At 35.3% G+C, this 22,326-nt stretch overlaps 1 protein-coding gene across 1 annotated transcript in view; it reads right to left on the bottom strand.

The window, feature by feature from the left end:
• Window positions 1-22,326, bottom strand: part of Map3k1 (mitogen-activated protein kinase kinase kinase 1) — a 70,975-nt gene that overhangs the window by 12,889 nt on the left and 35,760 nt on the right. Inside the window, 15 exon segments of the mRNA XM_047555677.1 lie at window positions 1,732-1,841; window positions 1,844-1,913; window positions 1,915-1,968; window positions 1,970-2,011; window positions 3,917-4,054; window positions 4,056-4,101; window positions 4,212-4,293; window positions 4,879-4,909; window positions 4,911-5,001; window positions 11,462-11,614; window positions 11,943-11,983; window positions 11,985-12,074; window positions 12,424-12,609; window positions 16,270-16,470; window positions 19,328-19,478. Of these exon segments, the coding sequence (XP_047411633.1) occupies window positions 1,732-1,841; window positions 1,844-1,913; window positions 1,915-1,968; window positions 1,970-2,011; window positions 3,917-4,054; window positions 4,056-4,101; window positions 4,212-4,293; window positions 4,879-4,909; window positions 4,911-5,001; window positions 11,462-11,614; window positions 11,943-11,983; window positions 11,985-12,074; window positions 12,424-12,609; window positions 16,270-16,470; window positions 19,328-19,478 (1,486 nt within the window).

Genomic DNA, 22,326 nt, shown 5'->3' with positions numbered 1-22,326 from the left:
AAACAGAATGTGAATCAGATCTCTATAATCTGCCATTTGTCCACATGGTCAACACTAGTCCCAGTTTAATGGATACATCATTCAGTATTCCAGTTGGCATGATACATGATGAAGTCACTCAATTATAACCCCAAACATCATACTGTATTGATTCTCAAGACAATTTATTAGGCACAAGTGGGAAGACATGGCTTAAAAAAGCAGCTTTTCCTCTTAGGGGTTATGGTTGTAGCTCAGTGGTAGCGCATTTGCCTAACACATGTGAGGCACTGGGTTTGCTCCCCAGCACCACATTTAAAAAAAAAAAAAAAAAAAAAAAAAGGCATAAAAGAAGACTCTGAAAGGTAGTTTAGAGACTGAGTTTTCAAAACATACGCGGTAAGAACTATTCTACAACCATGATTCTGAACTGGAGGCAATTTTGAGCCCCAGGGCACATTTGGCAATGCCTGGAGATAGTCCTACTTGTCATGACTATGGGGCTGAGTGGGTAGAGGGGTGAGGTGGGTCTGCTACTGTCTAGTGTGTACAGGTTATGGATGCTGCTGGACGTCCTGTCAGTGCACAGGAGAGCATCCCTGGTGCCCTCCCAGTCCTCACAGTTATCTGGCCAATGTCAACAGTGCTAAGGTTGAGAAACAACAGTCTAAAGAGATATACAAGGTTTTTGTCTGTAAAATTACCTCTCTATTGCTCTACCCACTCATGAGAGACAACTGTTTAACAGGTTAAACCTGAAACAACTTGGTGTCTATGTCATGGAACCCTCTTTTCTGAAAAGCTTCCTGAATTTCCACATAATGTTTACAAAGAGCTAAGTAAAATTTTTATCATAAATAAATTCTCCTTGAAGAATTTCCAAAAGATCAATTATAAAAATAATTTTTCTATATTTAATGCTTCTTCTTTAGTAATAGTTCTAAGTTTGATAACTTTAACCTTAACCATTCAAATATTATTTATTTGTGTTGAAAATATAAAACAATTACAACAATAGAAGATAAAGGAAAAAAACTAAATGGACTTGTTCATTATATTTTATTTATTTATTTTGCAGTGCTGAGGTGCAAATCCAAGGGCTTTACTTATAAAATGCATTTACAAAATAATTATAATATATTAAGGAATTTTCAGTGCCTTAATGGAAGGCATGCCACTCAACAAACATTACTTGACAAAGATTAATATGCAAAGTTGAGTAAAACATGGAGAACCCCTAAAAAATGCAAAGGAAGAATTCTCCTAAATGTCTACTGACAACATAAAAATTAAAGTAACTTTCATTACTTCTCGATCCCCAAAACAAACTTAATGGGTCGTGTGTGAGGTAACTGCTTAGGAAAACATGAATAGCAAGGCACTGTTATTTGAGGGGTGTAGGCAGCTTATATAAAGGAAACTTCAACAGATTAAAACCAGTAAAATTCAAATGAAAAGATTAAATGGAAAATTATAAAATCCCAAGATTATGAAATAAAAGTGGAATTTGGATTTTTCCAAAATTAAATCAGGCAAAGTACCTTTACTGTACTTGCCTCCCAACTCCCCTGCCTTTTCTTTCCAGAGACACAGACAGATTGACTTAGGAAAGTAGATGCACATTGAAGACGAGGACTAGCTATAGAGGGAAAGACGGTCATTTTATTTTATCTTTAAAACAATATCTATGAACCATCAAAAAAAAAAAAAAACCTGCCCATAATGATATGGTTATGGAGTAAAACTACTTACTAAAGCAGCAACGTACACTTTGTAGACAGGGTCAGCGCAGACCATTGATAAGACGCTGCAGCATGCCTCCACCACGTCTCCTGAGATGCTGGTCTGGGAAGACCCACTCGTGCTCCAGCATTTGGGCTGCTTCCACTATTGCCCCCAGAATTTCCAGTGCTCTCCCCATTCGCCAACAGTAGGGGCCCCACTAACATCGTGGGAAAGACGCCTGAGAGCCATCTCTCTTACATTCCAGGTTTCTAGAAAATAAGCAGCCAACGAGTTCCATTCCAAACACCTATGTTAAACAAACACAAAGTGAAGAAAAAACTAAAATACCCACTGTGTGTTGAGTTAAACATTATTTTTGATTATTAAAGAAAAATCGGTCATTTCTTAATTCTTCACTGTACTACTCAATTTCAAATATGCCTAGTTACTTAGAAAACCTAAGGAGGAATTTTACACTCGAGTTAAGGTGTCATTAACAACTATTAGCTCAAGTAAAATTAAGAGTAGATGGATATGCCTGAACCCTTCATGTTTAACAAAATAACAAAAAGGCCACACCAAAAAAATTGTGAAGCATTCCAACTTTCTAGTCATATTAAAGTAGTTTACAAAGAAACAACTGGAGTAAAATTTTTTAAGAAGCCAAGTCAAGAAAGGTACTAGAGTGGAGTTTTCAAAACACAGTATTTCTCTTACAGATGATTATAGTAAATCAAAAGAATTTATCTGAATTTGTCTTGTGCAAAATGGTTGAAAGAACAGGTGGGTCTAGGCAAAACAGGGGGCTATGATGAACAGAGAGGAAAAACCAAACAACTAAAGTAAGGATGCTCATGTTTAAATCAGTAGCGATGCTCTCAGAATTATGAATGTTGCTACATTCTTCACTACCATGCCTCCAAAGCTGCAGAATCCCTACAGAATTCCTAAAGAAGGATAAGGTAAATGGCATTGACGTTATGAACCAATTGGTTAAAAATAAGTTTAACAACTGAGATAACATTGTGTGAAAAATTCTAAATATTAAAGAGGAACAAACAGTTTAGGGAAAGCAGATCATAATATACTTAATTGTATGTGTTCCTGTTAAAAAGAGACCTAAAGGAGAATAAACCAACAAGAATATAAACTTCTGGCACTCTTAAGTAGCATATCACTGTCTTAAGTTTAATTCTGTCCAAAACATTCTTTAAAAAAAGAAAACCAAAACTGATAATATATAACCTAGACCAAAACAAATCTTAAGGACAATGAACTATGCTATGGCCTTGAAAAAAACAGCATTTAACCGCTTAGAATCAACTTGAGATTCTTTACAGGATCCTGAAGGAGCTGGTAGAGATCTATGTTAAATATCATTAGTGAACTAGATAAAAGAATTGGTATGTGCTTATTAATTTGTGGATTTATTAGATAATAGGTTGCTAACATGATGAGAAAAGAGAATTCCAAAGCCGTAGAACTTATAATGGTCACAAAAAGAAAGGGGAACAAAGCCTAATGTGTAAAAGCTTAATGAGTTAATACACCTATTCACAACTTAACAGTATTCAACAGAATTTAACAGATTATAAAAAATACATATTTTACTTTATTACTGTTTACTGGAGACACTGGTTTTGAGTTCCACATTTTTTCCTAAGTAACAGACCAAGCATTCAACCATCAAGAAACTTTCGACAGACCAAGCAACCAAAAATCTTATTTACTGAGGATGAAAAGCAATCAGAAGAGAAGGTAAAATATGGAAACTGTCCTTATAAATACAAGGTAGTTACCATATATTTTTCTTATTTGTCCACTAAGCAAACACCAATTTTTATATGCTGGTAGGATACAGAAAGGAGAAATTGAGTTTTAATGGTAGCAAATAGAAACTTTGGGCAGGAATGAGGATTTTTAAAAAGGACTTAAAAAAGCTAGTACTTAAGAGTTTCAGTTCTACCCTTAGACTTTTATCTGTTAGTTTAGAAAGAGATGTTTCTATATACAAAATCTGAACCTACAAATAATGTTTTAAGTCTGAGCTGTATTAACACCAAAATAAAAGTAAAATTCTCAATGGGACCGAGTCATGATGAAGGCAAGCAAAATATTTTAGTAAATTATAAAAGGGTGAGGAAAGGGGACAAACACATTAAACTGATTTGCAAATCTTCCTCTGAGAAATGAAGAATGATGAACTACTTACCTGAATCCATGGCTCAGCTAAATCTTTATAAGCAGGAGGGATCTGCTGAGTTCCATAGTGAGTAAGGTTAAAATTGCTCTATTGATTCCTTCTTTGTGATCCAGCCAAAGGCTGCTGCTGTGCGGTTTGCTGCTGTGCAGGCACGCAGGGAAGAAGGGGAATCCACAGGACTTGACAACTCATGGCTAAAACGAAAACACAAACTTGCTAAAAAATATTAACAGATTTAAATCACTTTTGGTAGCATTTTTATTTTTTATTTATCACATGCGAATCATTAATTTAAAATTACTACCTGTAGAAATCATGGGATCTCCACTTAGACCTACAAAGAGGACATATTAAAGGTTCTCTATTTCTTCTACATTCTTCTGCCCCTAAAAAAAGTAAAGGAAAAAAAACTTACAAAAATGTAAGGTTGCCTTAAGTATTTATGTTATAACTGTTCATAACAGTCAGTTAGTATAGGATTTATATGGAAGGGACCACCAAAAATTACTGGAGTATCTGAAAGCATGCAAGCGTAGCGTTCAGTTATTCTGACGCCTTTGCAAATGTTATTAGTCACGATAATGTATATTTTTCTCACTGTTGTTCAAAATGTTCTGCCCCACTTGATTACATGCTTAGGTAATTCCCTATCATGCGCTGATGTTCCCCTTTCTGTAAAGCTTCCCCAGACCTTCTTCCACCTCCCTCCCTTCATATACACCTTACAGGTGGGAACTCTGCACTTCCCTTGCACTTCCACATGTATTGCACTGTACTGGATGTCACTGTTCAGACGATCAATTCTTAATAAATCCCAAACACTAATTTGTTGAAAACTTACATATGGCCTAGGAACGCTTTTTATTTCCTGCTCTCACCAATCTTCCCACAAGTCACCTTATAATTCCAAATAACATAGTTAGCTGGAGAGCAACTTGTTGGGTAAGCAGAGGGATAAAGGAGCCACCTACAGATTGACATGCAGTGGTGGTGCAGCTTGTTGCCTGCAGCCATCTTCACACACTGTGAGACTTTCTTCATCAAGCATGCCCAACAAGCAAATAGGACACATTTGCTCCTCTTCATCCTTTATGCTGTAAGGAAGGGGGAGCAAAAGTACTAAGTATAAAAGAATATAAGACAGAATTAATGCAATATGCTAATTACAATTATGCTTCCTTAAAATATGAACACATTATTAGAAATATTTAAGAGCATCTTCTATAGACTATTTCAAGGATAATTATTTCTCCTATTAATGTAGAGAAATTTCAAATCAGATTCCACATGTGATTCACAGATTGTGTGAGTTAATCTGTCCTTACCATGAATACAATACATGAACTGTAATCTTAAAAAGAGTATTTGTATCCCTAAAATGCTGCTACTGTGCCTTTTGAATAACAAACTGCCATAAGGTTTGACAATGTATGAATAAAACTACATGGTATCAGCTTCAAGATTTCAACCTTAGAGCTCATCTATTTCCATTTTAAATCTAAATGTTAATTTTAGACGCTTTTTTTTTGTGTGTGTGTGGGTGATTTTTTTGTGGTGATTTTTTTGTGGTGATTTTTTTTTGGGGGGGATTGAATCCAGGGGCCTTGTGCGTGTGAGGCAAGCATTCTATAAACCCCAGCCCTATTTTAGACACTTTTGGTGGCAACTTTCTTAGAACTAGATTTGAAGACCTGCTGCATTCTAAATGTACTTAACCCTTCACCTAGACTTCTAAGAAATGATGAAACAAAAATATAGAGATATGTGTGAGAATATTCACTGCAATATTATTGTAAAATAATGAAAAATGAAAACAATCAAATGAACATCAAAAAGAAGTTTAAAAAATTATGTTCAACCAGACACTATAAACTTTTCAAAAGGAATGAAAAGATCCATTAAAAGAAGATGCTCACAATATATTACAGGGTAAAAGAAAAGGTAACATGACAGAATTCTAGCATGTACCAAATGATTGCATTTATGCCAAAATATGTCAAAATTAGAATATATAATGGGCAATTATGTAGTATTTATTTGAATAATCCTAATACACAAAGTGTTTTTAAGAATCAGCAAGAAAAATACTAATAACTGAATAGAAAAATGGACATCAGAGATAAAAGGCAATTAAAATAAAAACCAATAGCCAATATAAACAATGAAAAGAGAAGTACAAAATGCATGTTAATGAATCCACACTTTATTCTATTATTATTTTTTAGATTGGCAAAAATTAAATAGATTGGTAACATCTGGCCCCTGACAATGGCTTAGGTAAACAGGTTGTCATATATACTGCTGGCAGGAATAAAAAAATGAAATTTCTAGAAGGTAATTTTGTTAGTAATCCTTAAAATATTAAAATGTATATATTCATGATCTAAAAATTCTATTTTCTAAGATGCTATCCTACAGATACATTTTAAGCATGTGAGCAGAAAAACAAAAACTGGCTGCACTAACAGGCAAACAAATAGCTATAGATACACTTAGTATCAATTAACTAATGTAATGACAAAATAAATTATGGTGTATAATGGTGTACAATTATGGTCTTATATAGCCATGAAAAAAGAAATGAGTATTTTCGCACTGACTTTTTTTTCTTTCTTCTTCTTTTTTTCTTTGTGGTGGTAGGAATTAAACCTGGGGGATGTGAGGGTGATCTGGCTGTGACAATCTGCCACCCCCATTGATAGCCAGGGTTGATTTGGCTGATCTGGCTGGCTTAGGCAGGTGTTCCCTTCCTCACCGCTCCATGTGCGTCCCTCCCGAAGCTGCGCGGCTCGTCGAAGAGGACGACCTTCTCCGACAGAGACCGTTCTCTCCCGTCAAGGGTATACGAGTAGCTGCGCCCCGCTGCTAGAAACTCCAAACAAGTTCTCAAGGAATTAAACCTGGGGTCTTGTACATGCCAGACAAGTGCTCTACTACTGAGCCACATCCCTAGGACTTTCTTGGGAAAAATGATATTTAAAAGAAAATGAAAATAAAAGCAAGATGCAGGCCAAAATATATGCATAACTTTGTATTTGTTAGAAAAAAAAAAAAGAGGAGTATGTGTGCGTGTGTGTGTGTGTGCGCACGCGCGAGCAAACGCATGCATCTCTATGCTTATACATAGAGAAGGAAGGAACTGTATTTCCTTGTATTATATAATTTATATAATTTTAAAAAGTTGTACAAAACTTAACAATAGTTACTTTGTGTGCAGTTTGGGAGAAAAACGTTTCTATTTTATAAAGGTTTACTTTGAACCTTTGTGATGTGATAAACAGCTTTTAAAATCAATGATATTCATATGACATAAATCCAAGAATCTGGGATGTTAAATTAGTTATAAAACCAATCTGTGGCAGACCTATCATTAAACTTTTACTTTAGAAGAATATGCCATCATCTACTTACCCCTAAAAATTTAGAGTCTCTGCTAAGCCCAGGCTTTTCATTGGGTCCAATATTGTACTTATAGTATCTAAAGCTGATAATTCCTGAAAAATTGGTCTTAGGGACTAACAGCAAAAATAATCAGTTCCCCAATAAGCTCAACAAACAGGTCAAAAGAGTCACAGTGCATAATTCTTGAGGTAAGTCACAATGATAATCTTTTCTCCCTCTTCACTTATCTGTAGGTGGAAAAGCTGTCAGAATATGCATGTATTAAAGATAAACAATAAATAGCAATGTTACAAAAATGATTTCTTTAACAACTTTAATAAAAATATTTATGGGCAAAAATGATGCAAGGTCAATCAACTTTTCAAATAATTATGGGCTTATTCAAGAGCAAAAATAAAGTTGCTTTATTTAAATCAAAGTATAAGGACAATTTATTTAAATGCTTTTCTGACCACAAGTATAACCATTTCAGGTATTTTCTACCCATCATTTTTCAAAGTTTCCCAATGTATACATTGTTTATATCTCTATCTATATACATACAGTATTTCATATTTATAAAAATTTATAACATTTTACTTGTTATTAAACATTAAGCTTCATAGATATATATAAACTTTAAAAAATTTTTTTTGTTGTGGTAAAACATGTATATTATCCTAAAATTTGCTATATTAAACTTTTTATTTCATCTTAACCATTTAAAAAATATTTTTTGTTGTAGATGGACACAAAGCCTTGTTTTATTTATTTATTTTTATGCGGTGCCAGGGATCGAACCCAGTCCCTCACTGGTGCTAGGCAAGTGCTCTACCACTAAGCTACAACCTCAACCCCATCTTAACCATTTTTAAGAGTACAATTCAGGTCTGGGGCTGTGGCTCAGTGGTTGAGTGCTTGCCTAGCAGTGTGAGGCACTGGGTCTGATCCTCAGCACCACATAAAAATAAATAAATAACTCCCCATTTCATCTTCTCCCGCCTTGGGCAACCCCCTTCTACTTTTTATCTTATTATTTTGACTAAAAACCTTAAACAACTGGAATAAAACAGTATTTGGTTTTTGTGCGTCTGGCTTATTTCACTTGGCATAATGTCCTCAAGGTTCATTCATGTCGTACCAATATCAGAATTTACTTCCTTTTTGAGGACAGAATAACATTTCATTGTATGAATGTTTTGAATTTCATTTCCATTCATCCCTTGATGAATATTTGGGCTGCTTCCACTCTATGTATGTGTGTAATTTTTAATGGTGCTACAATTTTCCACTGATTAGATAACTGGTTAAGTATCCATTTGTTGTTGTCATCTGAGTTGTTTGAAGAAACGTTTAAGAACATCTTTGTGTCCACTGTTTTGACATTTTAGATTATTTTCATTTTGGCAGTTTTTTCAGAAGAGCACATGAATACAGAGCAGTGAGCAGCAAACTGCAGGAGAACAAATCAACTTGTGGCCTGCTTCCATAAACTGAAGTTGACCTGAATGCATTTCGTCCATTCATTTACAGATTATTTATGACTCTCTCCAGGTTACAAGGACAGAGCTGAGTAGCTACAACAGAACCCAACAGTCCGCAAAGCAAACGTTAAAGTAAAAAAAAAAGTTAACTTATAATAATACCTCCTATAATAACCATTATAATTTTTATGTAATTTTATTACTTTTCATATATTAAAAACTGGGTTCAGGGCTAGGGTTGTAGCTCAGTAGTGGAGCACTTGCCTTGTACATATGAGGCACTGGGATTGATCTTCAGTACCACTTAAAGATAAATAATTAAATAAAGGTATTGTGTCTATCTACAACTAAAAATATATATTTTAAAAATCTGGGTTCGTCCATGACATAGTAGTATAACCTGAATGTGCTTTCAGTTATACACATTTTTCCATGCCATTTAATAGTCTTTAAAAGCACAATTTTAATGCTTGCATTACATATTCATAATGTGAGCCTATTTATCCATTAAAAACCTTTTAGGTGGATTAATGAATTGAAACTGTTTAAAAAGACACATTCCTTTTTCCCAGAAAGGTTACAATAACACTTTACATACATGGAGCACATCCTTCTAAGAACTGATTTGTTTTATTTTAAAAGTCTTCATTAATTCTGTAAATAAAAACTATTATCTTTTTTTTTAAATGAGGTTTTATATGTTTGTTAGCCCCTAAAATTCTTTTATGAATATCCTTATCATGCCCTTTGTCCATTTATGCACTGAGAGTCTAGATTCCTTGTTGCAGTTTTATTTATTTATTGGTAAGGTTTTGTTAAGTTTTGTAAAATATTTTCAATTTGCTCTAATTCTGATTTTTATTATTTCTGAAGTGTCATTTAAATTTTTAATGTAATTAGATCTCCAGATAAATTTCCTTTTATTGATTTTAGTCTTTATATATAAAAACATGATTATGTGGGAAAAAAAACCTAACTAAGTATATCATGACTATACCTCTGTAGTTTCTCCTCACAGATATACCAACTCAAAGTAAATCAACAGAATCCCTAAATTATGATCAGTCCATATTTGCAAGGCATCTTTTTTCATCTCACAGAGTAACTTTCTATTTTAATTTGGCTTTCTGGTTTTAAGTATTTGTTACTTTTCTGCAAGGTAAAAGTTAGGGAAATGTCAATCCAAAGGAGAAAGGATCTAGGATAAGTTTGGGTCAGACAGCTACAGAAATAAGCTTTCTAACTCTCTCTCTCACTTTTTCCATCCTATTAGGAAGAGAGAAGATGTGAGAGAAAGGGATCTGAACTAAGAGCCAAGACACCTGGTTACGCTCTTACTCAGGTAGGCTTCATGACCTCTTTGGCCTTGGGTCATCTTAATGTCCCAAACAACTTGGAAAAATCTATGATTCTACAAACAATTCATTTAATTCAATTGATTCATTTAAGAAATTCTTTATATATTTTCCACAGATGAAAATAGTTCTCTTTCTCATTTAGCCCTTATCATGCCATCACTTTCCCATTCTTCTGAATTCTGAGGTAGTTATAATACTTAAAAGGATGATGGGATGAACATGGGACTCAAACACTTAGACCAGTGCTTCTCGAACTGAGGTGCCTTGGTAACAAACAGGAGGTACCCTCAGCTCCTTTCTGCAGTAATTTAAATATCTCAATTTCCTGCTAAAACTAATAAAGAAACTCATAGAAAAGAAAAAATTCACGTGAATTATGATAAAACTAGAGACTTGAAAAGAATTTTACACTTGTCATTTTGGGCTACATCTCAGATCCTTCAAGGCTTATAAATTCATCTTATTAGCAACAAGGCCATCGAAAGTTTCAGAAGCACTATAGGTTTCAAGTAATAACTGATTAACAGGCTACTGAACTTCTTAATTACAACTGATAAGTCTATTTATTTGGAATATGCTTACATTCTCAAAGGCAAAATAGTCTTATATAAAGAGAATTCTCTGGAAATTGCTCTGAAAGACATAATGTTATATAATTTAAAATCCTAAAGCTGGGTGCAGGGGCACATGCCTGTAATTCCAGCAACCCAGGGGCGATAAGGCAGGAGGATCTCAAGTTTGAGATCAGCCTCACCAACTACTGAGACCCTGTCTCAAAATAAAATATAAAAGGACAACAGATGTATCTCAGTGTTAAAGCACCCCTGGGATCAACCCCCAGTACCCACAAAAAGAAATAAAAAAAACATTTAAAAAGTCCTCTAGTTGAAAGTGATTTGGAAATATAAATAATTATCAAAAAACTACAGGACATCTCCTTCTAATTACACAAGTACCATCAGCTTCACTACCTATAAATCAGTGATAACACCTGACTACCTAATGACAATGTTGTTAGAACAGAATGAATAACATATCAGGTGCTTTGGCACAAAGTAATGACTGGTAGACAGTAGTCACTTAGTATTTCACATCTGCCACATGATTTTTCTTATGAAATGGATATTTATTATATTGATGTATCATTTCTAACAATCTAGATTTTAGAACACAATGTCCTCAGATGACTTATATTTTTTCCTTGATTTTAACATGAAAGCCAAGATTTAATAATTAAATCATTTTGAGTAATTTAACAAGTGATATGAAAAAGTACCTCTAAAATTAAAAAGTAACACTGGATTAATGCTTAATTCCTTAGAAGTACTAACCTGTTTTCTGAACTAGATGTAGAAGTACTAGATGATGACAATGTATGAGAATTTGACATGCGTGAAACAAACTTCTGGATGGTGTTACGAGATGGAGCTTTGATTCTTGAGCTACGCCTACTGTGATATTTCTGGAACAAACTCTCAACCTAACATTGGAAAAAGACAGTAATATGGATATTTGTGCCACAATATACATATGAAGAGTTCTAGTGGTTGAACTATATATCTTTTATTTACATATTTTTCATAAACTGAGTTAAGAGCTTCAAAATTAAGAAACAGTTTACTTAGAAAAGCATTCAGTGCTTTTTCACTCAATAGATCTCAAGAACATTATTTATCAGTACCAAATAATTCTTACATACCTTCAAAATGATCACTGTCGATTAAATTTGGAGGTCATAGAAAACTTTCAGGAATATATTAGAAAAGTCTGTTGGCAATTTCATTACAAAGCATTATAAAAAAGTTACCCCTCAAATTCTTTAAAGTTTTTCTCCATAACATTGGATCTGAGGGTTTCTAGTTGAAATACCCGGAGCATAACAAATAACAGATGAATACAAAATGTTCCACGTCCACAGCTGCGTTCTGAAGAATTAAAAGAAAACTGATGGGTTAATAAATCTGTGGTTTATCACTTTCTTAATATTTTTTAATGTGTTTATAGTAAAATTGTCTATTAATATTTTCATATATATGACAAGCCTACAAATATTTCTACTAATCTCTTATTTCAATGAACTTATTAAACAGATCAAATTTGTTTCAAGCTATTGAGTCACAGTAAAAACCTCATAAATGCACTTAGAAAAATGTTATTAGTCCAAAATACATGTTAACTCACTTAGTCTACTCAATGGAATTAAGTGATCTCAATTTAAGATAGTAAGTGTGAGTGGTACCAGATGCTAATACAAAAGAAGATGGTGACACATCCTACCTGTGGCCCAATAAACCACCCGGTACTTGTTGTCAGGGCTGTCTCCTCCAATCAGGAAAGAGTTGGGTCCTATTTGCTGCAGTAAGTAGAGCCTGGCCCGCATCACTTTGTTCACTACGGCGGTTGTTTCCTCAGGGCTGTATGGTGAGAAGCCGTCTGGGGAAGGGGCTCTTCGAGGTGGTGTGATTCTGCCGCTCTGAAACTTTATGACATTGCTTTTGGTTTCTAAGTTTCTTACTTCTCAATAAGAAATTATATTAAAAAAGAATCCTACCAGATAGCCATACGGGAGATTATATACTGACAAAAATGCTTCAATGTATAATGAAACTAAGTCAGGCAAAATGCTATTGTCTGACATACTCATCTCAGGTGAACTTGTTGGAATCTCAGTCATCCTTATAACTGATGCTAACTCTGGTTGAGTGAGACAACCACATAGCAAACTTCACAAATTACTCTGTAAACATTCAAAAGTATGCTTTGAAAAGTATTATGCAAACGAAAATAAAAGCATAAAAAGCAAATGCCAGAAGCAGCCAAACGACTATATCTAGGGGTAAAAATTAAACATCCAACTTCCTGGCTTCTACAGAAGGCTTTATTACAACCCTCTTCTGTGACTTGGAACTTAAAAACACTGTCCTGGAACTCCTCCTACTGTACCTTCTATAGAAATTCGTCCTTGATTAAAATATCTCACTGGATCCCAGTGACTAGAGAGGCTGAGGCAGGGGGATCACAAGTTTGAGGCCAGTAATAGCAACTTAGCAAGACTGTCTCACTGCTTCTGGGTTCAAATCTCCAGTACCAAGAAAAATTAAAAGAAATAAATAAGTAAATAAACCCTGATGGAGGCTGACAAAAACTGCCTATGGAGTGAGCAACATATACCACTCTTACTACACTTCACCGATTTTTCTACAACTTGGTCTTTCCATCACTACCCCGTGAAAATACTGGTTGTTTTGGATTTGCAGCTGAATAGTTGAAAATAATAAATGTTGGCAAGAACACAAAGCAATTAGAATACTCTGTGTAGCTGCTTTGGGAAACTATAGTAGTTACCCAAAATAGTAAATGTTACCCAGCAATATCACTGCTAGGAATAACCCAAGAGAAATGAAAATATATGCCCCCATAAAAACTTGTAAATTAATGTTTACTGCAGCATTTTTCATAATAGCCAAAAGGTAGAAGTAGCACAATTGATGAATGGGTCAACAAAACATGGTATATGTGCATAAAAAGAATATTATTCTGCAATTGAAAATTAATGTAATATTGATGCATGTAATATAACATGGATAAAACTTGACAGTGACTGGCTTCTTTCACAGAAGACCACCTATTGGTTCCATTTTATGAAGTGTCCAGAAGAGGCAAATATATAGAGACAGAAAACAGACTAGAATTGCCTAGGGTTGGACAGAGTCTGCTGTTAGAAGGAAAATTTTAGACTAAATAAATTAAATGGTTTATTTGAGCAAAGAATGATTCATGAATCAGGCAGTACTCAAAACTAGAAGAGAGTCAGAGAGCGCTAACTTAGGCAGCATGAAGTCAACGTCAGCTTTATAGGCTAAACACAAAAGTAAAGAAAGTGCTGGATGGCCACAGGGAGGCTTTTGCTTTATCTGGCAGTCCCTAGTTATATAACCAATTGGCAGGTTGGCTGTTTGTGATTGGTCAATGGTCAGTTCGGTTTCCAGGTACAGAAACAGCTCCAGACTAAAGGTCTCACTGCTTATTTTGTTTTAAAGAGTGGGGTTGTTTTAGGGGGGAGATGTGGAGATGCAATTCTGCTTATATTCCTGTATACTTTTACGTGATGGCCCCTACAACCACACCTCCCACTATTACAGCCTTGTGTAACCCTAACGTGAATTGTGGGTTTGAGCTTGTAGCTAGCTTTGGGCAATCAGGCATTAGCAAAAATGATACAGGTGGAGGGCCTGAGGAGAGCTTGCATGTTGTAACTTGCCCTCCGGAAACACGACTGTTGCAATCCGCCACCATGCTATGAGGAAAGGGACGCTGATAGCCTCCAACTATTCTAGCATTCCAGCAGAAGCCACACATGTGAGTGGAGAAGCAGCCCTGGTCAGCCCAGCTGCAGCAGATGCCTGGGGAGCAGAAAGCCACCCCTGCTGAGCTGTGTCAATATGCAAATCTGTGAGGTAATAAAAGATGGTTATTGTGTTAGTAATGAAAATGAACTTTTTAAAAATTATTTTCATTCAGCTTTTAATTTTTTACAGACTGCATTTTGATTCACTGTATACAAATAGGGTACATAATTTCGTTTCTATGGTTGTACACAATGTAGATTCATACCATCCGTGTAATCATACACGTACACAGGGTAATGATGTCTGTCTCATTTCAAAAAAAGGATTTTTTTGGGGGGGTTGTAGTTTTTGGGGTTTTTGGGGTTGTATTTCAATGGTAGAGTGGTTGCCTAGGATGTGTGAGGAACTGACTTAGATTCTCAGCACCACATATTAAATAAAATAAAAAGGATTTATGTGCTTTCAGAACTCCAGATCTGAGGAAAACCAAACTCCCCTTTTTGTTCACTCTCTTAACCATTTTTCTATTCACTCATTGGCTCTTCAAAGTTAGAAAGTTTAACATCTATCCTACCATTGGAAGTCCCTCTCATGAAGGCAACGCCTGTCTTTTTTGCAAATCTCTTTGATGTCTGACTTAATATAAAAAACAGCTGGATTCTCATAGTTACTTCTGCATTCAATATGCTGCTAGGTTTTGACTGAAGTATGTGTAGAAAAGAAAATCTGACCTCACCTAGATATGTAGCTATAAAAGAAAGGAAAATTCTGATAGACTTTTCAAATAATTATGCATATCTTTAGTAGTACACCAAGGCTCAAAAGTGATTTCTTACAGGTAGTTGTAATGTGAAACATGAAACCACACCAACAACTTTTTCCTACTGCTTACAATCCAGACAACCTATTATACACTTTGAGTGAATCCTATGAAATCACTGTTTTATACCACACAATGCTCATCTGGAGTTCACTGAGTCATGCAGATCTTCCGAACACTCACATTTCATTATACAGTATTTTTAAAAAATCACATTTGGTATCACCTATTTTATTAAAGAAGTCTTAAGTATTGGGAAACTGTCAAGTTCACAGTGGTGAATATGAGTTTTCTAAAACTCTAATTTTTGCTTTGAAATCTAAAAATTTTGTCATTGGTGAAGAGTCTGTCTCACTTACTTTGTCCTAAGAAAATTATCTGTCAAATACCCAACTTTGAATAATCATAGTTTGTTGGTCAGTCCTTTTTTCAAATAACAATGTTATTTCATGAAAATATGACTATCAGTTCACTTTGTGACTCTAACAATCACATGAATACTTTTCCTTGAGGCAACTACTGTATTTTGGCATGAAGAAGTGCTTTATGAAAGCTTCCCAATTCATCACAGAATATTTAAAAGGTGTGCATTTAGTAAGAGTTGAGACCTAATAAAATTAATTTCTTTGTCAAAAGCATTCTTAAGTAAAAGCGACTCTTTCTTTTAATGGTCAATATATGGTAATAAAGACATATTCTGTTGTCAGCCTTAATTCAGGTGAAGTCACCTAAAGTTTTACCCACTAAAATTACCAGTGCAGTGAAAGATGCAAAAGACATGTAGTTTTATTACAAAATTAGTGTTTGACCTAACAGACTCTCAGAGGAGGTCTCAGGATACCACCTGCACTCCTGCCATGAGTGTATAGATCATACTTTGAAATTCTAACGGCTGGATGGGCAACATTTTCTGTTATAAATCAGACTAGAAATGACAGAAGCTAACATATTCGCCAAAACGTTAACTTACAGGCACTGGGGAAACTCTTTTTCTCCTTACTCCTGGAGATTCTGATTTCACGGTGCGACCAGATGGGGAGCTACCAGGAGATGGGCTCCGACGGCCTTTGGGAGCTGGAGAAGCAGTACTTGCCTGGACCTCTCCTTGGGATTCAGCTGCCAAGTTACTTATTTCAGATCCATCTCCTTTAATAGGGATTGGTTTTACCACCTGAATAAAAAGTGTTCCAACATTTCGATTACTCAAAAACATAAAAGATAAATGTACTTGAACATCACAGACGAGGAAGTTAACTTAATGAGATTATACAAATATGCCAGACAATACACCAAATTTTATTTGGCATTACTTTATTTCTTTAATTTGGTATTACTTTAAACCATTAATGTTAAAGACTATTTTTACTTACACAAATGCCAGTCACTTATGGTTTAACTAGTTAAAATGTTTTCGTACATTTTAGAAATGGTACCGTTATTATATGCTCTAATTCATTCAATATTTGAAATCAGTAATCAAAAGTTAGCCAACAAATGTGAAAAAGAGGTACATATAACTTCTATAGTTAATTTACTCAATAAATGAGGACTTTTTCATTTATTTTAGAAAAATGAAGGATCTTAAAAACTCAGCATGATTTTAAGTAATCAAAAATATCTAATGAATATTAAACCATCTTGCCCTTTATTTTTTCAAGCCATTATATTTCATAATAGTTTAGAAATATATCTCAGAGAACCAAAAGAAGTCAGAATCTTGAAGAATCTCTCAAGCAGAAATGCAGTTTAAAAGACCTACCTTTTTTTTTTTAGAAAAAACACTTAAGGCTCTCAAATTGACCCTAGCGGTAAACAGACGGCCAAACCTTCGGGTCTTCCTATTACTCCTCTCCACAGTCACTGTCCCACTGACTTTGCCTGACCTTCCCTCACTCTGTGTTCCACTCATTCTCCTCCAGATCCTCATTTCCAACATGCAATGTCCCAGGCAGCACACCGTTAAATGAAAAAAACTCATCTTTTTTTTTTTAATTGTTCAATTTACATTATAAACAAATGGGGTAGAACTTGTTTCTCTGGTTGTACATGAAGTAGAGGCATACCATTTGTGTAATCATACATTTACATAGGGTAATGGTGTTTGATTCATTCTGTTATTTTTTAATCCCCCCCCCATCCTCTTTTCCCTCTCTACAGTTGAAAACTCATCCATTTTTAAGGCATGGTTAAAAATCCTACTTTTTGTGGAATGTTTGTTAATGCTACAGCTTGACATTCTTTTTCCTAAGTCCTTACTGTTCTTCTGCACACTCCACACAATAGCTCCTAGTCACAAGTACTTTGTGATATCTCATGCATTACTTTATTTATTGTGTATAAGCCTTAGTTTCCCATTTCAAAATATTTATGCCTTACTTACGTTTCAAGAAGCATAGAATATAACTTACATAAGACATAACAAAAATAAAACCGGATTTCTCAAGTAGACAGTTAATTTTTTTTTTTTTGTGGAGGTGGGTCGCTTTACCAAGGACTGAACTCAGGGGCACTACACCACTGAGCCACATCCCCAGCCCAATTTTGTATTTTACTTAGAGACAGGATCTCACTGAGTTGCTTAGCAACTGGCTTGCTTTTGCTGAGGTTGGCTTTGAACTTGAGATCCTTCTGCCTCAGTGTGCCCCACCATGCCCAGTGACAGTTAACTTCTTAAGGGTAATATGAAATCTGAAGGATGGGGTAATTAAGCTTAGGGATGATGTGTTAAGTGTCTTATTCTATACACCTCTTCCCTCTTCACTCTTGTTCTACATACACAGACAAGGTATTTAAGTATTTCCTGAAAAGTAGACAGAAAAAACAAAATTTGGTTTTAGAAAACTGGAAAATGTTAATTTGTGCGTAATAAAGGACAAATGGTTGGCTCCTCTTTAAAAAGTTGTGATTTCTGCTCTACGGTTTTCTCAAAAGGGTTAGGCTCTGAATAATAAAATGATGAGGGGTTTCCCCCATGTCTCATGAGAAGAAGAAATATAAGAAATGTACTAGGTTTAGCTAGAAAGGAAATAACTCATGGGCACCATGGTAGCCAAAAAACACTGGCAGGTAAAGGACAGACTTATTCTGTATTAAGTCCATGGGACAGAATTAGAACCAGTAGGCAGAATACAAGTAACAGCTGATGCTCAGTGATGAGGGGTGTCCACAGCCTTAGGGGTTAGCTACTGAGATGTCTAACTCTAGTCAGTGCTAGACCTCTAACAGTCCCGAGGTGACAGAAATGCTCTGTAACTGCCCTGCCCAATGGCAGCTACTAGCCATATGTGGTCACTGAGCATTTGAAATGTGGCTAGTGAGACTGAAGGACTACATTTTTACTTTTATGTTTAATTTAAATTTAAACAGGTGTGAAATGAAAGTGAGGCTAGATATTTGACAGGGGTATAGTTTAGATCCCCCCCCACCCAAGTTTATATGACTCTTATGCTGCTATTTTTGTTAATAAAGAAAAAACATAAAAACTTGCCGGTAGACTGGTGCTAGGACACTGTAACAATTGGGATCTATTTCTTCCTTTATAAGAATGAAGAATCATGTTTCATAAAGTTATCTTCATATAGAGTATCTCTAACTTTCCTAATCTATGAATTTAGGTTTTCTTTTAGCAAACCCCATAAAGTTTTCATTTATCTTAAACCCCTTGTGTCTATTTAGTTTTTCTGCTTTCTTAGAAGACTTCTGGAATTAAGAACATTGCATCCTATTTTAGAGATAAAACAATCCAAAGTAAATTGAAAAAACTGCTCCAATAAATGGATTCTAGATACTGACATTAGAGGGCAGTGTTGCTTTAAGCATTTAGCCCTCCACCAAACAGTTAAGTTTCTCCAACGGCTTCTCAATTAGCACAGTTTTAGTTATGATTTGTTTCAAATGGCCAGAATAGCAAGCAAATAAAACTACTGCATTTAAAATAAAGAAGAAAAAGAAAGCTTGTAAGGGGATCTATTTATGCTTAATTTTCCATTTCCTCCTATGCTTCAGAGCAGGTAATCCCAGTCACTCACCACAGGACCTCTCCTGTTTCTCCTTTCCAACCATTCATGCTTCCAGGCTGGCATACAGGTGGCCTTTAGTTTCTCCCTGATCATTCGTTCCTCTGGGCGATCGTCCATCTTGTGCAAGCCTTTGAGAGTTTCCTTACTCTCCATCTCACGACTAAAATAGAGGGTGAAATGAAAAGGAGAATTTTTATATTGGAGAAATAATTTCTAAGACAGTAAGGTTCTGTTTCATACCTTCAGTGAACATATAACCAAAAGACTTTGGGAGGTTGAGACAGGAGGATCCTGAGTTCAAAGCCAGCCTCAGCAACAAAGAAGAGCTAAGCAACGTAGTGAGACGAACTCAGTGAGACCGTGTCTCTAACCAAATACAAAATAGGGCCGGGGATGTGGCTCAGTGTCGAGCGCCCCTCAGTTCAATACCTGGTACCAAAAAAAAAAAAAAGAAAAGAAAAGAAAAAAAAATTGCTACAAGTAAGTCCTGAATGATTTAAGCAAGGAATGAAAATATTACAAATTATATACTACTGTGTTGTTCAACTTACAAAGTGGAAAGTGTTGAATATTGCCTGATAACATGAATTTAATATCTCAGGTAGTTACCCAAATGGATCCTAAGCATTAAGCACTGCCTTAACAAACACACTCATAAAGACTGCACTGCTTCTAATTCCACCACCCTAACACACTCATGTATATGACAGAAAAGTATTTATGAAGGTATCTTTTTCTCCCCTGTTTTTGTTATTTATTTATTGGTTCTTTATAAGGAAGGATAGGTATCTTAACTACCGTTTACCCCAGGATTTCTAATAATTTATGTCACCATAGACAGAATCTGATAGGTATACTCATGTATTTAGTTCTGAAATTAACTAAATAAATATTTAACTAGAAACTTAAATAGATCTTCTATAATCCAAATAATGTTTCAAAGGCTGTATTATTAAGTTTGTATTTTCCTTAAAAAAAAAGAAATTCTGTAACAAAGCACTTGGGTACTCCATACCTAAAGAGCAAAAATTACTTGGTATAAACATTTGACCTTTACTTCATAAAATAATATGGAGTTACCTAAATAACTTCTAAGCTAGGAACTTTTGAGAGTTAGTTCTATAAAACTTCATAGGCAAAGTGTCATTCTCAGAAAAAAAAAATCATATCTACATGTGTGTGCATATATATACACAAACATAATATGCATAGATTTAAAAAAAAAACCTGGTTCATAAGGAAACAGTTAAACTGTACTCTGGGAGAAGTAACAATTTTTAAAATACTATGCTACCTTTAATAACTATTTTGGAAAGTCAATAAAGCTAGAGAATACTGATTTTTTTTTAAAATACTGATAGGAAAAGGAAAACATGGAAATACCAAAGATGATAAATGTAAGTTTAGTAAGAAGTCAAATTCAAACTCCTTTAGGAATTTTCTAGTTAATCACAACTTTGAAGTAACACCTTCAAAGAACCAGCAAAAACATCTAGTTAAAATGAAATAAACAGGCACTAAAAAGGAAATGTTTAACAGGGTTCAATGGTGCAACAACACTGTAGAGGAGTGGGAACCAACGTCTTAACGTTGGAGACTGGTCTAGATATTTTTAGGAACACAAAGAACATACAACATTTGAGTTGAATCTGGCAAATGGACATTAAGACCATATAGTAAAATATTTCTGTCACACAGAAAAACTGTCATATAGCATAAATGAACGTGAGATGGAAAAAAAAATAGTTGTTTTTATCTTTTGTGAAGAAAGGTTATCTCATTTACTTAGAATTATTTGGCTTTTTTCATGCTCTGGTGATATTACATAAATGTTATGGGTATATGCAGGAAAAAGTTAAGAGGAAGGGATAAGAACAGAGAGAAATGGGAGGAACGGGAAGAAGACAGGAGAGGAGAGAGGGAGAATGAGGAAGGGAGAGGCAGGGGAAACAGAACACGGGACAGCAGGTGAGACAGGGTTGAAATGTTTTTCCTAAAACTCATCCCTCTAAGACTACATGTCTCCCCTCTTCCAAATTTGTTTCAGGAGGATCTCTTCTCATTAATTCTGGTTTTTCCTCCAGCTGGGGAGAGGGAGGGTCTCACCTCAGTTCTGCATTTTCTCTTCATTTTTCAGCACCTCTCTTCCTGGCACCCACCCAGATGGCCAGAGGACTGGATGGTGTGGTCTCTTTACGAGTCTGCAACGATTTACTTTTTCCTTACCACTTGTTTAAAAATACTATAATCTTTTAAAATAAGTTTGTATTATAAGCAATAGGGATGTGCATATTAGCAGCTAAATTTTTGCACATGACATTTTTTTCTTTAAATGCCTGGAAATGGAATTGATGGGTCAAAATGTGTACAAATTAAGACTTTTGATAATACTGGCAAATTTTCTTCAAGGATATGTATCTTCCACTTGCACTCCCCAGGTGGAGCTGTTATATCAGACAAATCTGGTCGGAACTAGCAACACAGATTTCTAAGAGGATGTCCTCTCTTGGACTCTTACTCCTGTTCAATCTACCAGAGACTCCATGCTCACTTTCCCATTAAAATTCTCTGGCAGATTCCCCCTGTGGTCAGACTAAAATCCCAAAGGCAAGACAGGCCCAATGAGGCTCTGCACCATGGCCCCATCTCAATGTCTGTCTCTCAGGCACAAACCCCACTCTCCTGCTTCTTTCACTGTCTCAAGGACCCCAGGATCCTGCCTGTTCAGGGCTTCTGAAGAGGCTGTTTCTCACTCTGCCTCCTTCTCACTTTCTATCCATTCTATTTAGGTTTTTCCTCAACTTCTTTAGAGACCTTCCTAGTCTCAATTAGGAATTCCCAGTTCTATTAATTCACAGCCCATGTACTTTTCCTTTAAAGTGCTCATTGCAATTTGCAAAGTGTCTCCAACCCTGCCTCATCGGGTGAACAGAAATCTTGGTCAGAAGATGATGTAGTTAACAACGGGAAGGCAATAAAAGTAAATGTAAGCGTTGTTCCTGGGTACT

This window comes from Sciurus carolinensis, chromosome 6, assembly GCF_902686445.1.
Source record: "Sciurus carolinensis chromosome 6, mSciCar1.2, whole genome shotgun sequence".
Classification (NCBI taxonomy): domain Eukaryota; kingdom Metazoa; phylum Chordata; class Mammalia; order Rodentia; family Sciuridae; genus Sciurus; species Sciurus carolinensis.
The sequence above is the reverse complement of the archived record's forward strand: the minus strand, read 5'-3'. Positions and strand labels throughout refer to the sequence as shown.